This window comes from Triplophysa dalaica, chromosome 24 (assembly GCF_015846415.1).
Source record: "Triplophysa dalaica isolate WHDGS20190420 chromosome 24, ASM1584641v1, whole genome shotgun sequence".
In the NCBI taxonomy this organism is placed as follows: Eukaryota; Metazoa; Chordata; class Actinopteri; order Cypriniformes; family Nemacheilidae; genus Triplophysa; species Triplophysa dalaica.
Genome location: NC_079565.1, coordinates 5,768,497 through 5,786,138, shown reverse-complemented (window position 1 = coordinate 5,786,138; position 17,642 = coordinate 5,768,497). Strand labels below are relative to the sequence as shown.

Genomic DNA, 17,642 nt, shown 5'->3' with positions numbered 1-17,642 from the left:
AAGATAGAAGAAGATCTCTTAAGGTTTTTTTATATTATAAACATAAATGTTCTTAATATAGAACAATGTAATATTAACAGTTTGTTCTTTTCATTTTGCTATGTCACTCGATAGGACACATACACATAGACTTATTCGTCATCTACTCATTTACACTTACAGATAATACCAGAAGTAAACTAGACACGTTACACTGAAGTCTGGTCACTGAAACCATCCAAATACATTTGATCTTGTTTTTTAACACCATATCTGTCGGGTTGCCAGGAGTAGTTACATGTAGCGTTTGTGTTTTTTACCTAATAAATACTAGTGAATTGCGAGTTATTGTAAGCAAAATATTTATATGTATTTCAAAACATAACTTCAATTATTTCTGTTAATTTGGGGCTTTTTCTGTTTTTAAAATCTGGCAACACGAAGTTAACTTCTGGTCTGTGTTTGGTTATAACATCACAATTTTTTTTCTTATTTTATTTTATTTTATTTTATTTATATTCATATTAATTTAATTTATTTATAATTTATTAAATATTAATATTTTAGTGTAGATTTATAGTATTCAATTAAATATAAACTTTTGGCCTGTGGCTGTGTGGCCAGCGCTCCAGACGTGTGGCGCAACTTTGCCATCACTGGCTCGGCATCCTTTCCTGATCCTGCTTTCCTCACAATAACTCGTAACTCTACACGGTCTTAAAATTGATAAAGACAAAAAGGCCAAAAATAAAATAATTTTTTTTTGATTAAAACTACTTAACTGTTATAGGTTCTTTGCGCAGGTCTATAGGAAGTTAGGTTTGGGCCACATAACGTTTGTTAATATTGTTGCGCTGACACAGTCTATATCGTGACCTGTGTGTGTTTAAAAGAAAACAAGGCCTCCGTCCTTTTATATACTTTCACGTACTCAAACACGCCCTCAAAAATGACAGTCATCTGAAACATGTGGTGTCCTAATCCCTTGTAGTTTCCTGCCAGCTCACTCATGTTCATTTTAAGTTGCGTGATGATTACTACATTGTGTTGGACTGTGTAATTTGGTCGAGGCGGTTCAAACACAGAGCTGAAATACGATCAGGGCGTCTCGCCCGGCAAAGGGGCTTGGGGATGTCCAGGCTGAAAGGAGAGATTTGGTCAAATCCACACCCACACACAGAGGAAATGTGCCATAGTGCTCACGCTCACATCTCTGGGTCATTGCATTTCTGTTCTAAACTTCAATGCCTGTGAATAGCTTTGACTTGGGAATGAAGAAGAGAAACTGATTGGGCTTCTGTGCAGTGTTGAGGTGGTTGGGTGACTTCTGGTTGCATAGCACGAGCTTTGATTGGAGGAAAACGAAGGTTGTCATTTAAGTAAAGGTTTCTTGAATCAAGAAAAGTTGCGATTTAGTTTTACATGTCTACTTTCTTGTGATCCGTGTAATTAAATGGTATGTTTTTGCTACTGTTCCTTTAAATGCTGGTTTCAACATTTAAAACAAATTTAATTTAGGTTGTAGAATGTTGGCAAACTTGACTGCAATTGTCATTCCCCCTTAACAAACACCAACATGGGCAGTGTGAACTAGCCTTAAAGGGACAGTTCACTCAAAAATAAACTCTGTGTCATTTATTCACCCTCATGTCATTTCAAAACCTTTAGCACTTTCTTTTCTTAACACAAAAGAAGATATTTTGAGAAATTGTGTAAGGGGTTTGTGTCCATACAATAGAAGTGGAAGGGGGCCAATGATGTTTGCTTACCAGCGTTCTTCAAAATATCTTTTATGCAGAATAAAGAAAGTCAGACTGGTTGAGAATGACAAGAGGGTGAGTAAAGGAAGTTTCATTTTTGAGTGAACTACCACTTTATATACATTATGTAAATCACTGGTCTGGCATATGTCAACCTGCATAGTTTTGAATATTGAATGTGGCAATATGTAAATATAGGCAGCCATACACCAAACTATGTTATTTCTTAAATTATATTTTCGTAATAGTTGCGTGGAAAGGGTGCTTTGCTTTGGGCACATTAGGTTATGAGTACATGCGTTTTTCTCCCAAAAAAAAGAAAAATACGTTCTCTTTTAAATTAGTTTGTTATTCATGATTTATAGATTTAAAAGAGTTCTCCAAAGACATTTTAGATGGAATATATACTCATGTTTTGACTTAAAATGTGAATTATGCTAATTTTTCTCTAAGAAACGTTTTATTTTATTTGTCTGTCAGTGCTAATAAAAGTAAAGTTGATATAGACCGAAGCCTGTAGGGTTGCAAGACCCTTCGCCTACACAATTGTGTTATCCAACAAGACCTTGACCAGAGCAAAACAATGAGCCGAATAGAGAGAAAGAACCTGGCGTCCTGCCAAACAAGCATTAGTATTCATGATAGCATAGCAGGTACAGTCATTAAGTACATGAGAGAGCTCCTAAAAAATCTAGAGAGTGAGAGAGAGAGAGCGAGAGAGAGATCATGCAGAAGTGAACACTCTGGACAAACTAAGTGTGAAATTGGAGATAATAGTTTGTCTCTTTGTGTGGAGTGTGTGTAAACAATATTTTTATATACTTCATATTTATACATGTTCTTGTTTAATTGATCACCACAGATTGGGTTTTACATTACATACTTTTCACAAAAAACTTAAAAATTTCAGTGTCCTAACACACTGCTTTTTTTAAATTACCCATTGTTACTTGGAAAGCTATTATCGTTCGACTGAAACCCAGACAGTCAAAAAAGACAGCACAAAGAGAGAAGCAGCCGCGGTCTATTGTCATCGGTTACGCTGAAGTCATAACTCCAGTGCCAATAATGGTGAGAGTGTAAGTCTGGTTCTTTCACACTTAAGCCTTCAGGACGGGCTCAGTGACTGCGTAAGGTACATTCTTTACCCCTAAGCTGCATTAGTCGCCAACCGTGCAATTATTTTTGATTGTCATGTCGAGACTGAACTTTAAGGGAACTTGATCTTTTGGGAAAATACAAAAGGGATGTTTTGAAAATAAGAAAGTAGAATAGCAGGATATTGCGGTAGATTCGTTGTTTTTGTTTCGAATTAGGGATACAAAAGCGCATCCATTTGTTTGTACTTGACGAGTCTGGTATTGATGGAGTAAGTGATACAAAGACAGAGAGAGAAAGCTCCATGTGGCTCTGAGGGGGCCTTAGCGATCAGAGCAGGGTTCCCACTATAAACACTTGAATGGACGGGACGAGAGAGGGAGAGAGAGAGCGTTTATCTTTCATCTGCGAGAGGAAATAGTCTTTTCCCTTTACTACAAGTCTATACTTATAGTTGGGTTAGGAAAATCTGCGGGTTTCAAAAGTACTCTTTGAAGTGTAATTTTATACACTTTCTCTGTTAATCAGTTCAAAATTTTACGTTTAAGTGAAAGGTACACTTTGTTTACATTTAAGCATTAATCAGATGCCTTTATCCAAAACTTATAAATATTAAATTTCTATGAATTTATTTTTCTTTTATGTTCAAGTTTCTATAAAAGTTGTGACGCTCCATATTAAAAATTTAAATTTCTAGATGGTGTCATTATGGGATTTAAAATGCATTGTTTGACTTGTATTCTTGTTTGGTTGTCTATAGAGCGTTAGACGTATGTACTCCAAATAAGGAAAATAAGAGTTCATTCAAGATGTTGAGCTCCAAGGAGTCTCCCTAGATTCTGAACTCCCGGGTTTTCAAACCTATGTGTAAAAGTTTTTGTTTGGACCCGGCGATTGTGCTTGTGTAGGAGAATCACACCCTCTGTGTTAATTGGATGGTTGAAACAATGATCTTAATCATTCAGCACGGCCATCACACCCAGCCGTCCATTCACATGCAAATGCAGCCGGTGAACAGGAAGTAAGAGATGGAAGGACAGAGAAACTGAATAAAAGACCAAGGGAAGGGGATATCCATCAACACAACTGACTATGTGACCCCACCCCCACACCACAGTGTGTGTGTGTGTGTGTGTGTGTGTGTGTGTGTGTGTGTGTAAGAGAGAGAGAGAGAGAGAGAGGGAAAACAGAAGAGAAATGGTTTGTGTATGCAGTGTTAGGGGAAACGCACACTAAAAATAGCTACACCACTAACTTTAAGGGAGAGGTCACGCAAAAAGTAAAAATCTTTCATTAATTACTCACCCCCATGTCATTCCTAACATGTACGACTTTCTTTTTACTGCAGAACACAAAAGAAGATATTTTGAAGAATGTCGGTAACCAAACAACATTTGTCCCCATTGATTTCCATTGTGTGGACACAAAACCACTTCACATTTCTCGTTTTTTTTACGTGCTCCAAAAGAGTCATATACAGGTTTTGAATGACATAGTGAATAAATAATGTCAGAATTAGATTTTTGGGGGTAAACTTCCCCTTTAACTAAATTTAATTAGGATTACGACATTAGCAAGTAATAACGAAATTTAGTTTTAAACTTTGATTTCCTGTTAACTTGCACTGATAGAATGTTTCTGCATTAACTTGTAGGATTTAATTATAATGTTTTTCATAATGCATTCTGAGGTCTTATTACAAGAGTGTTAAACCATTTTTCCAAACTCAAAACTAAGCAAATCACTTTGTACCCAAAATAAAGTACCAGAGTGCCAACAACGATGAGCGAGACCCGTAAAAGTGCCTAAAGAAAGTTATACTTTTATATTTAAGTCATGTTGAAGTAGACGAGAGGGGGACAGAATTCAAAAGAGGGATGGAGAAAGGAGCTCCTCCGAATTCCTCATGCTCACTTGTAGCTCTGTCATTACACACGTCTGGCGGCAGAAGGTTTGGGCACGAGAGCTGGAATCTCTGTCTTCTCTCTCTGTCTGTCTTTGTAACACACTCATAACTTCTTTATGAGGACAGAAACATCTCATCACACTTTCAGGCTTCTTGCTTTTGGGTTTGTTTGCATTTGCCATGTCTTCTGCATGTATTGAACACTACCTCTATTTTTATGTATTTGCATGCACGAACGTTTCATATTGAACCTCTCCAAGTTTTGGCCACAAAGTTTTGTGCCAGCGTTCCAAATTGTTGTTTACCGTTTTGAAATACTTTGAGAGAATTGCATCTCGTGCCGCTGTTGGTTAGTCTATTCCTCCGCCAAGGATTAGTAAAGATTGACCTTTAACTATGGGATGTGACCCTGATAAAACCTCTTTAAACAACGGGCCATGAGAACACAAAGCACTGTGGAATGAGCTAATTGGGCAGGTTTGGTGAAGACGGTGGTTTAGTCACTTATTGACCTTAGACACAAGCACACTTAACTCTAGACAGAATTTCACACGCTATATGCTCATATCATAGTGCACTATGCTTCCAAGCTGTGAAACACATACTTAGCACACTAACTGATCACAAATGTTGGTGCACTTAAGATGAATACTACCCAAAAATTTACACACACACACACACACACACACACAAACCTCTCATGTAGCAACCTGCCTTGCCTCAAACCTGTGGGGTCACCTGGCATTTACGACGTAAGGCAGATGTCTAGAGTTCTAACTTATTTGACGACATTGACTGTCAAACAGAACCTGCAAGGAGGGGATCAATACATTTAAGCAATGATATTTCGGTCATTAATTGGGAAAGTGTATCAGCATATTATTGGCCATTGAAACCCCGTAATTGTTTCAGCAGCCTTTCTAAAGCATATAAATTGTAATACTTTTTTATTTACGGTTATCAATCCTCACCCTATAGATTTTAGTTATTTTTTGTAATTGTATAACACTAATATGATTATAAATAGCCATTATATAAATTGATACTTTTAATGGTAATAACATTTTTTAATATTTGATTCTTAATTGTAATCATAAAGTTTTTATACACAATTATCTGTCATTAGTCATTAATTATTCGCTATCGTAAATCGTTACTATGGTACGGTAGGTAATCGTACGTTGCTTAATCGTATGTTTTTATATGGGTGTATAAATCCTAATTGTGCAAAGCTTTATGCACTTATTAAACCTAATCATATAATGCTTTATAAATGATTATTATTTATCATCATATCGTTGTTGTCCTTACAAAACCTCAGATGTCCAAATTGCTGTTTTTCAGGAAACTAAAAATTACAGTACTTTTTAAATAATGAAATACTGTTGTCAAAGTCGACAAGCACTTTTTATTGGTAACATATTTGCCACTCCCAGTAATAAAACATAAAGGGTGATTAACAATAATAATGATTTATGACCTAAAATATAAATCACAAAAAGAGGTTTCAGAAGGACAGCAGCAACATAAAAGATACTAATACTTATAATCATAAAAACATTCTATATGTGGCTATTAATCGTAGTTATGTAAAGGTTTATATCCAATTATTGATTGTAATCAGAAAAATATTTAAATCATAAGAAATGGTCACATTCCTGTTGTTATTACATTTTATTTATTTATATATTTGATGGGTACTCAGAATAACCACCGTGCACTGAAATAACCAGAGTGATTTCAATCTTTTTCACTGTATTTTATCATAATTGTTTTTATAAATGATTTTTAATCATAATAAATCGTATATTATGTATTTGATGTGCACTATAGCAACCACTGGGCACTGAAATATCTCTCTCTGAACTGATTCCAGGCCTTTTCTCTGTATTGTTTACTCCAAGATCACACAATCCTGTTTATAATAAACACTTCGTATCAGAAACAGGTTTGGCGACCACTCTGATTTGCCTTTAAGCTCTGGCACATTACACATGAATAACTCAACTTAATTTACATCGTAACGTTTCTTTCTTCACCAGCTCTGTTCTGAGACCAGCTTATAGAGCCAATGCCCATCTCCTTTTGAAGTCCTGCTGTGCTTAAAACTGCTTTGTGATCAGATTACCATTCCTTCTGCTGGTGAAGCCGCTCCCCTCCGCCTGTGGTTGGCTGTGGGCTGTTTGAGTGTACGTGTGTGTGTAAAGGTCTCTCTCTCTCAGTCAGAGCACTGTAAAGCTGAGAGGGGGAAGTAATGTGGTGGAGATACACATGAAGCTCCCCGCCACCCATTTAAACTTTAGCTGCCTCACACCGGCTGCTCCAGGATCAGGCTCCTGCAGGGGAATTCGGGAGCCCGGCACCGACACTCAGAGGTAGAGGGGAGGAATTTTCTTTGTTTGAGGATTTATGGGGTGGAAAGTTGCTTTGCCACGTGGGACTGTTTTTGTGTGTGAAAGACACAGAGGGAGAGTGAGTATGTGGGGTGATGACAGCCTCTTATTTTGCCAATTCTTGATCTCAGATCGGTTTAAGAAATCTTGTTTTAAAAAGTTAAGAGGGAAGGAAAAGCCTTCAGGCATATAAAACAATCATACTGCGGAACGGGGAAAAAGAAAAAGAAAACAAAACAGTTTTGTTTTACAGTATTACCTGAGAAGCGTAATAGGTATAAGGTTGTACTTTGGATATGTTGAGATTCTCTTTTATGGCAAATAGTTTAAAGATTTTGTTTAAAAAAAGTTTTTTTGTAGAGAAGTAAGTAGGGCTTTTTACACAGTATAAAAAGAAATCCTGTTGTTATGTATGGGGCCATGTGTTATAATGTTTTTTTGCTTTATGGTGTTAATGTTATTGTGTACTTGACACTTTATGATAACAGTTTTGATTATTCTCAGTTTTGCATGCGTCCCAAATAAAACAACAAATATTTGTTAATATTTTTTTTTTTTATAATTTGGTTTATACAATGTAGCAATAGTTTGGAAAAGGTTAAAACAGAGCATCCAGCACCACAACATTTAAGCATGCTTGACCTTCTTAAAGAAACATATTACTTAAAAATGACAATTCAAGCCTCCTTTACTTTCTTTCTTGTGCTAAACACAAAAGATATTTTGAAGAACGTTTGCAACCAAAAAACATTTGTCCCCATTGACTTGCATTGTATGGAAACAAAACCACGAAGACATTCCTCAAACTATCTTCTTTTGCGTTCCACAGAAGAAGAATCATACATGTTTCATAAGGGTGAATACATGTTGAACGAATTTTTGGGTGAACTATCCCTTTAAAACACCAAGTAATGATCGATTTATGTGTTAAAAGCAAGACTTCTTTTCTGGGTAAAGTACATTTCCTGATCTCCCTCGATGCCCGGCAACAGTGCTGGGTCACTGCAATGATGGCTATTCTTGCAGAACTAACAGACAGACCAAACAAAGCAAACGGTGCTGTGTGTGCAGTCTGGCTGTAGTTAGCAACACCACGCCGATCCTCTCATAACAGGTCTTTAGAAACAAAACCAATTTCCTGTCCTGTGGATCATTCCCCCATATGCTTTTACTTCTTTGGGGCTCTGCGCTAATCTAATGCCTCAGACTGTTTTTTTTTTGCATGTGTGTTTGTTTATGTTGGGGGTAGATGACAGGTTGTTTTGTGTGTATGTATGCTCAGCCGTGTTAGGAGATAGTGTCCGTGTAGTTGCTCTGCACACCTGCGTCTTCAATATATATTTACAGATACGTAAATTATATTTGTAGATTAAATTATGGTTAAATATTATTTTCTAAATGTTGCTTTTATGAGGGTGTTGACAGATTTTGAGCAGTAGGAAGGATAGATAGAATTGATGCTCTACATGCAAATGGACACCGTTTTTATTTAAAGCATTTGGGACAACTGTCAATGTCTCTATATGGAGATTTGCCTCTAGGATTTGCCTATGTAATTTCTCTTTCTCTACTCGGTGAAGAGGCTTTTTACAATCTCACGTATACGATAGATGTAGTTTCAGGAAACACTCCATTGTTTCAGTGTACCCAGATTTGTCAAGATTACAAAATTGGCAGTCAAAGTCAGAAAACATTCTCCTCAAATTCTCATTTATCTAAAATCAGATTATATGAACTAACTTTACTGCCTAAAATATACAAAATAATAGTCAATTCTCATTCTTTACAACAAGATAATAAATAAGCAACATCCGAGAAACATTTCCCTCTTGGCGTTATTATAAAAAGCTATCATAAAACCTAAAATTCTGAGAACATTAGAAAAAATAAATATTAGACAAACAAATTAGAGAAAAAAATATGATTTTTTTGTTATATTCGATATCTATAATTTTCCATAAATGTATAATCTATCGGTCAACTTTTAATGCTTACATCTAAAATTTCATTTTGCTAAAGTGATAGTTCACATCAAAATGAAAATTTTAAGCCTGTATGACTTTCCCTTCTGTAAAACACAAAAGAAGATATTGTGAAGAATGTATCAAAAAACATTGGCCCCCATTAAATTGGTTAGGATACAAAACCAATGCTAGTCAATGGGGACCAGCGGATTTTTGTTTCTAACATTCTTCAAAATATCTCCTTTTAGTTCTTCGGAAGAAAAAAGCCATACAGGTTTGACATGACATGAGGGTGAGTAAATGATGACAAAATTTTAATTTTGGGCTGAATTATCCCTTTAACATACATACTAATATAGACAGCATAAACTTAAAGCACTGTTATTTGCTTTGGAAAATTCTCTGTTAAATGCATAAATGTAATGTAAACTTCTTAGTACTACACTAGCATATACAAGCCCCAGTGTAGACTGACAAGAAGCCACAACAGGTCTGTTTTAGATTTCATATGGTATTAAAAAGGAATAAGTGACTCATTACAACCATTTATGTATGTTTTTTGGTCGTGGGTGCTTTTTGCCTGTCAGTGATTGCATTTACTCTCTATAGCGTCTGACAGCATACACCACATGATGAATGAACTCGATCATTTAACCAGAGACACGCAACACACACAAACACATCAGCACAAATGTGCGTGAGTGCTTTTAATGACAAATAGTCCCACCGGGACTGAATTTCTCACAGCTCATTAATACAGGAACCACAGACGTCTCTCCACGCCACAAATGTCGTGTATTAGTTATGTGGAGCGCGCTGTGACAGACGTGAACTATGGGGACTATCAAAACAAATATCTATTCACCTCTGTCGCAGGGCTTTAGAACTCCCCTGGAGATAAATAATGATTGAACACACCTTTTGATTCATGACTGCCTGTGAATGTGATTGTGAGCTGGTTTGTTTGCCTGAATGATCCTGAGAGATGGGAGGGATTAGCTGGGCTTTAGGTGTTGATGGGAAGTTCTGTTGCTAAAGTAGGTTCTCTAGCATTGCTTGAGTTTGGGGTGGGCTACACTGGAGACTTGTGGGTGTTTGGCCAGGGGTTGTTTGGGTTTAGCAGCTAGCATTGAAGAACTTCCTGTATACAGCACACACCCAGAGTGATACACATATCAGTGAATGTTTTATGCCTCTAGGTTTATGTCACCTAAAGCAGATACGTTATCAGTCTCGTATCACAAAGTAGCCCACATCAGAGACGGTAATGAGATAATAAATAAGAGACATTTTGAAGTGTACTTTAGGCTTTACTCATTTCTAAGTTTTACGTTGCAAAATGTCCTGATTTCTTTTTTTCATAATATTATAATGAATCGGAGAATGTAGGTTTTAAGCTTCAAATAGGATGCAAAAGAGTAGTTCATACGATTTAGCCTTATCCTCCTTATTTTTTTTCAGAAAATATAAATGTTTTAAATCTTAGTAATACTTAATTCAATAGTTCATCAATAGATATCACATTTTTCATTGCAAGATTTATGCACAGCAAAAATATTCATCGTTATCATTATGGTGATATACACTGTCTTTATGTAAATGTTTTCGTATCGTTTTGTTCATGCTATCAAATTTCATTTATCTTTGTCTGTTTTTTGGTCAATAAATCACACTCAAAATACAAGCGTAAGGACGCAGAGAAATGTGATAACCATTGTGCCTCGTAAGGCAAAATTTTAATACTATATGATAGTGTTGTTTTTAATGTCATGGTTATTGTCGGGACGGTATATTGTGGCACCACTAATCCAAATATGAAAATTCTCTCAATTTCCTCAACCTCGTGTCATCCCAGATGTATGTGACTTCTTTTTAGCTGAATGCAGATTTTCATTTAGAAATGCTTTCAGTTTATTGGCTTTATTGAGCTCAAAATATTGAAACTCCTGAATACATCCTTCATTAAATAATAAAATTGAGTCTAGTGTTTAAATAAACTTCTAAATCTAAACTATGTGTTTAATAACCTAATAATAACTTATTTATCTGAAAACAAAACAAACACACACTTGCTCTAAATTCAAATATATCAACGATTTCAAATATCGTTGGTTTTTGTTTCTCATGACAAAATATCATATGACTAGTCATGAACTATGATGTAGTGATGTTTTAATGTATATAATTGAATGTATGTATATATAAATAGTAAAGTGTGGCTCTTCGACCTCCACCATGATCACACACACCATACTCATCTTAGGTTTTCCCTCGGAGCAGAGAGAGTTTCGTTCCATATAATTTTGGTCGGGCCCTGCTGAGCATCCTAATGGCAGGAGCGCCTTGGGAAGGCAAAAGCATTGAGAATTTGAAGCACAGAGCTAATTAAAACAAGTTTTGAAGAGCAGAGAGACGTGCCTAATGTCTCAAGCATGATGGGAATGCAGGTTTTTACGCTCAGGTCATCACTTTATGCCGTCTGTGGAGATTTCATGACTTCTCACAGATGTTCTTTGCAATAGCCTCTTACTCTGATGGATGTTCTGCTTTCATGTGTCCTTTCCTACGTTTGCTACATTGCGTGCTATCTTATCCTAATGGCGACGTATGTACATTATCAGAATGAATGAACTCTTTTTCTTTTCAGTTGGGACAGCAGTTCAGTCAGCAGTGACATCAGTGATACCTTGGATACAGATGACCTCAACACCAGCTCATCCCTTAGCTCCTACATCAACAACCCATCAGGCCCACACCGGGACGTAGAGGAACAGGTCAGTCATTGATACCAGTTGTAACTTCAGAGCGTCTCTCAGTCAACGGAATAAGAAACATCTGCAGAACTTCACATGGGGAACTGTAGATGACTGACAGACTAAACAATTGATGCATTTACTATGTAAAGGCATACTTCAACCAATCATTTATTCATCCACATGTTGTTCAAAACCTGCGGTATAGGACTCATTTTAATTCCCTGTAGAACAAAAATAAGATTTTTTGAGAAATGTTTGTGGGTTTTGGGTCCACACAAGTCAATGGGTGTCAATGTTGTTTGGTTACCAACATTCTTACAACTTGTTGGTATAATATATTGGTGGTTCAGTTGCTTTAATGTACTGCTGATTCTATTGAATATCGTTTGGTCATTATCAAACTGTTGCCTGTGTTTGCTGGCTGTGTTTTGACTTTGTTAGCGTGAATCAGCAAGCTGACTCAACTCTATCCAATGATAGATGATCTCTATAAGCACCAAACAGGTTTATATATGCTGAGCAAATGGGCCAGTTCAGTGAAACTGAATAACTGTGTCTGTCTAGCCTGTTCTTACAAGACGACCTCTTTGGCAAATAATCTAGAGAGCCATGTCTGGATTCAAACAATCTTGCCCACACATGTGGCGTATTAGTGTCAGTTTATCATCTGGGTTTTAATACAGAGTGGCGTTTGCAACCCCTTAACATAAAAGCTTGACAAAGTTAAACCTATAATCTTGTTCCAACACCCCTCACATATCTCTAAACTTTCACATGTAACAATCTCCACCCAGCCGGGAAATCCATCTTGAGCAGCTTGTTTTTTGGGATATGGTTGCTGGTCAGCCAGCTAAAAAAAATCAGCTATCGTGTTCCAAAACATAGCCGGGATTTCCCAATAGGGCATGACTCTATATTCATGGTATCACTTGTTCTTATTTATCTCTATAGCAAAAAAACATGCTTTTTTTGGATCACCGCACCACACGCATCTCAGATGTGGTTTCCATTACCAGCAAATTATTTTTTATTCACAAAGAGTCAAAAACTAGAAGCCAACTATTCCTTAAGTTCCACACCCTTAAACTTTTTTCTTATGTAATCTCACCATTCTTCAGACCCGATTGGAGCAGCGATTTATTGTATTAGTGCAGAGATAACAATGTTTTGGAATTGGCCTGATAACAACTGGAGGCCATTAACATTCCTTGCTTGGCAATAATTTTTATGAGGATTTTCAGTAGCGGCTGAACAATGAACTTTTCTGAAAGGGGGTGATGTCATCTTGGCTAGATTTGTGGAAGGTCGTGTAATGAATGGGTTGGCTTCAACTCTTTGCCACATAAACTTTGTCTTTGTGATGGCCGTTGATAATGTGGGTGAATAATTGAGACCCAAATCTCAATCGTTAAAGACATTACGCAGTCTGTTTTTATATTCGGTGTGGTAACCGCAAACCATTTGGGCCGGTCAGAATTTGCGAAAAAAAAACATTGACAGCAGACGCCTATTCCAGTTTTACTTTTTTATTTCAGCAGCTCAAGACGGATGCAGAGAAGCACTCGGCCGTGAAACAAACTTCCAGCTGGTCCCACGACCTCAAACGTTCAGAAAGGGGCTCTGACGGGGACATCAAAATGGAAACCGCGTCCAGGTGGAACCATCGGACCTCTGATTTTTCAGATGAATCAGAACGGAGCTCAACAGGACGCAAGACTCCCATTATCTCTCAAACTGGCTCTTGGAGACGAGGCATGACCGCCCAAATGGCTGTCAGTTCCCCAAGGACCAAAACAACAGCACCTACAAACTGTAGCTCGCTCAAGTCACATGGTAAGTGTTCAGATGCAACTTACCTTTAAAAATGAAACAAACTGTGTTCTATTTAATGGGTATGACTCTGCTTTATGTGTAATCTAAGGCAGACGTGAGTCAACTTCTAAGATTTTATCTGTTATCGCAGAACACATCACTTTACCCAAACACATCTCCATTGTTTTATGACTGATGTGCTGCACACCTTTAAAACACAGAAGGGTTACGTTCAGACGAGTCCTGACATGGACCACGCTACTATATTCAAAGATGTTAACAACATGATTCAATTTTCTGCTTGACAGTCCGTGTCCTCCAACCTCCCACAGGTAAGACTGACGACGCCAAGGTGTCGGAGAAAGGACGGCTCTCCCCTCGCTCCAACACCGGGTCCCATTCCCAGTCAGAACGTCATACAAATGTCAACGAGACTAAGAAACCTTCCAACTCAGCCACGCGCACGCCGACCAGTACTTTCGGTTTCAAGAAGCCTCTGGGTTCCATGGCGACCATAACGGCAAGCGGTGCCGTGGTAACTAGCGGCTCCGCCACAGTCGGAAAGATTCCTAAATCAATTGCCTTTTCCGGGAGCCGGCTCTCCGGCTGTCGACAGGCCAGCGTGGATGATGGATATTTCGCCCCAAGTGCTCGGACAACTCTTCAGTATCGCAGTTTACCTAGACCCAGTCGTGGAAGCAACAGTAGTGCAGCCGTACGCTCGTCACACCGTTCCAACATCGCAACCATTGATGCTAGTCTTTGCAACAAGGGTACGGCAACGCTTCCCAATCCGAAAAGTCGCAAGTCCCTGGGCGGCACAACAAACCAGACGGACCGAGAAAAGGGTATATACTCCGATGTGGAGAGCCAGGTGCTTAAAGCTGGAGTTGCTACCCCGACAGAGATGCCAACCCAGTGCCAAACTGGAAGGCAAGCAGGGGGAAAGTATTCAGAAATGTCCTCGCCAACACTGCGTAGGTAAGTTCTCATTTAAGCGAATCCTTGTTTTTGCCAAAGTTGCAGTACCAAAGGTTGAAAAATGTATTTGTGAGTAAAAATCTATTGCACGTTTGAGTTATGTTTATGTGTGTGGATGAAAGTGCCGATTTGGGTCTTTTAAATATTTATACAGCGGTTCTCAGCGGTGCTGTGTGAACTTCAGAATATTCTCCTTTGGTATTGGACGGTGTTCACAGAGCTTCTGTGTTTATATGGGTGATTTGATGTTAGTTGAGATTGCACGTTTTGAAAGACCTCGAGTGGGTAATACAGCACGTGTCTTTTCTTCTGTGCCATTTTTGACAAGGCACAGATCTTGACGCTAATGTTTGTTCAAGCTGATTAGCTTTTTGGTTTTGACTAAGCACTCTCTTTACGTTAGTTAGACCAGACTGGAGATAGTCTGATGGTGTCTGAGCAGTCAGTCCATGAAGTAATGAGAAAAATCAAAAATACGTCGCTTATCTTACGTTTTTGGGTTTCCATGATGGGTGAAAATGTTTGTCTCACGTATCTTTTTGCTCCGTTGCAGGCTTTTCGGAGGCAAATCTGGCAACAAGCAAGTTCCAGTCACCACCGTGGAGAACATGAAGAACTCCACCGTTATCTCAAATCCCCATGCTACATCCCTCCAGCAGGGAAATGGAGATCTAGACACCCAATCTGTCTCCAATGGAAGCAGTAGTTCACTTTATAGTGACAGTCCGACAGTGACCTCTCGAGGGAGTGGAGAACAGGGGCTTTCCTCCGTTGGTACCAGCCCTGGATCAGCTTTCTCGTCTTGGGGAGGCAGGGATGGAGTGAGCTGTTTTTCGCAAAGCCCAAAGCACACTTATAGTGACTCAACAGATGTTTCCATGGGAAAGGAAGATTTGTGTTTGAATCGAACCAGCAGTGCTCGAACTGGTCTCTCAGACAGGTGAGAAATTAAATTGGAGTCACATACTGTATTTCACATTTGTTTATGTCTGTATTGCACGGCAGGAAATATAGTTGCAGTATTTGTTGACTTGCATGACCATTAAAGGCATAGTTCAGCCAAAAACATTTCAAACCTGTATGACTTTCTTCTGTGAAACACAAATGATGTTATGAAGAATGTCAAATTTTTTGTCTCTTAAGTGCCCCAATTCTCCAATCTGGATTTTTTAACACAAACCTTTTCATCCAAAGCTATATAGACACATTTTCATCGGTCTCTTTATGAATTTGCCAGCATCATGCTAGAAATTAGTGGCTTTTTCAGCTTTTTATGACTTTAAAGTAGGATTCATATCACTGATGATCTCTTTCTTCCATTTACTCTCTTTAATCATTTACCTTGTCTTTACCCTATGCCCTTTTTTTCTTTATCTCTGATTTTGTTTTGTCTGCCCCTTTACCCACCTATAAAGCCCTATCCCTTCACCCTCCACTAGTCCTAAATTTACCCACAGTACATTGCCACGGAAACAGGACAGGTAAAGCTATTTTGTAGCATATTGATTTGTTCTGTCTTTTGTCTTTCATAAATTGGACAGCTGAACCTCTTTGACCCAAATTATTTACCCCCTGAGATTAAGTAAATATTTGAGAATTAAATAGCACAGGTACATGTTTAACTTTAAAACAGATAAAAGAATAAATATTTTTGAAGATTCTATCGGTAGTATTTTACGTAACTATTGATAATATTAAACCTGTAACATTTCTTTGCAATTTAACTGTTTTCAATTCAGTTTGGGAAACCCTGTCTTCATTGTCAAACTTAAAGCCGAAGTTTGTAATCTGTGCACCAAACTGATTTGTTAAAATAATGATTGTTTTGCTTCCTCTGTCTGCCATTGGTTGGACATACAGAACTACCATAAATATTTGTTAATTTAACAAAAGTTATGGCCAATCTTGCCATATTGAGCACTGAGCAGGATGAAATACTAAAACGGCCAAACTTTTGATTCCACTACCAAGCTACATATGAAACTGGCCTAAGAGAAAAAACTGAAACATTGTAAAAATTTACATTTATATTGCATGAAATACTGTACACTACTGTATTTCTTTTTAGGTAGCTTATCTTGTTTTATTTCCAGCTGACCTGGTTAAATATTGTGCAATATGTACGTAAATATGGTCATTCGAAGCAGCTGTGCTTATCTTGGCGTTGTGGCGTTTTTCTTGGAGCTGTTTTCATGAGAACCTACATACTGATTCGAAGAATGAAAGTGCTCAGTCCTGTTCCCTCACGTACACTTGTTCAAATCTGCAGGTATGCCCATGTGGCCCAGATCAGAGGTCATGATGAGGCCCGTGATTGGCTACGTTCTCCTTCTGCTGTTGGACTCCCAGACTCGGCAGCCTCCTCCCCTTTTCCCCCGGCCTCCGCACTCAGCTCGCCCTCCGGCACACGCTTCAACTTTAACATACTTGGTAAACACAAGCAAACACTCACTTACTAACACTTATTCATAAACCTTGGGGGGTTACATGTAAAACAGCTATTTAGAAAATGTGTTCGGTTTTCACTTCTAGGGTATTGTGTGGTTTATTTTTATGCGCTTTTGCTGTTACAGTCTATGACAACTTCAAGTCTGCTCTTTATATATTACTATGAAGTTAAAATTGCATGAATTAGACACAATCCTGCTGTTTGTTGACCTCGACCCCTTGTTGACACACCAGGCAGTCCCACCACGGCTACTCAGATCCACCTTGCAAACCTACGTAGCACCAGCGGTCAGGGCAACCACGACGGCCCGTACGACCCCTGCGGCGACACACGTCTTCGTAATTCCTCTGTGAGCCTAGAAGAAAAGGTCCGCGCCATGAGCGGCTCTGGATCGTTCAGAGAGGGCTTGGAAGAAGGTAGGACTTTGTCTAATACCATTCAGTGTAGCTTGTTACATTTTATTTGACATCACAACTCATTACATCATGTTTTTAGAAAGTAACAAATGGCCCTACATTGTTCAATTTGGCTAATCACTAAATGA

At 38.2% G+C, this 17,642-nt stretch overlaps 1 protein-coding gene across 1 annotated transcript in view; it reads left to right on the top strand.

Moving 5' to 3' along the window:
• The window catches only part of nav2b (neuron navigator 2b), a 55,707-nt gene that overhangs the window by 23,112 nt on the left and 14,953 nt on the right, over positions 1-17,642 (top strand). The window contains 6 exon segments of the mRNA XM_056740458.1: positions 11,748-11,874; positions 13,392-13,689; positions 13,977-14,649; positions 15,203-15,589; positions 16,919-17,079; positions 17,332-17,514. Of these exon segments, the coding sequence (XP_056596436.1) occupies positions 11,748-11,874; positions 13,392-13,689; positions 13,977-14,649; positions 15,203-15,589; positions 16,919-17,079; positions 17,332-17,514 (1,829 nt within the window).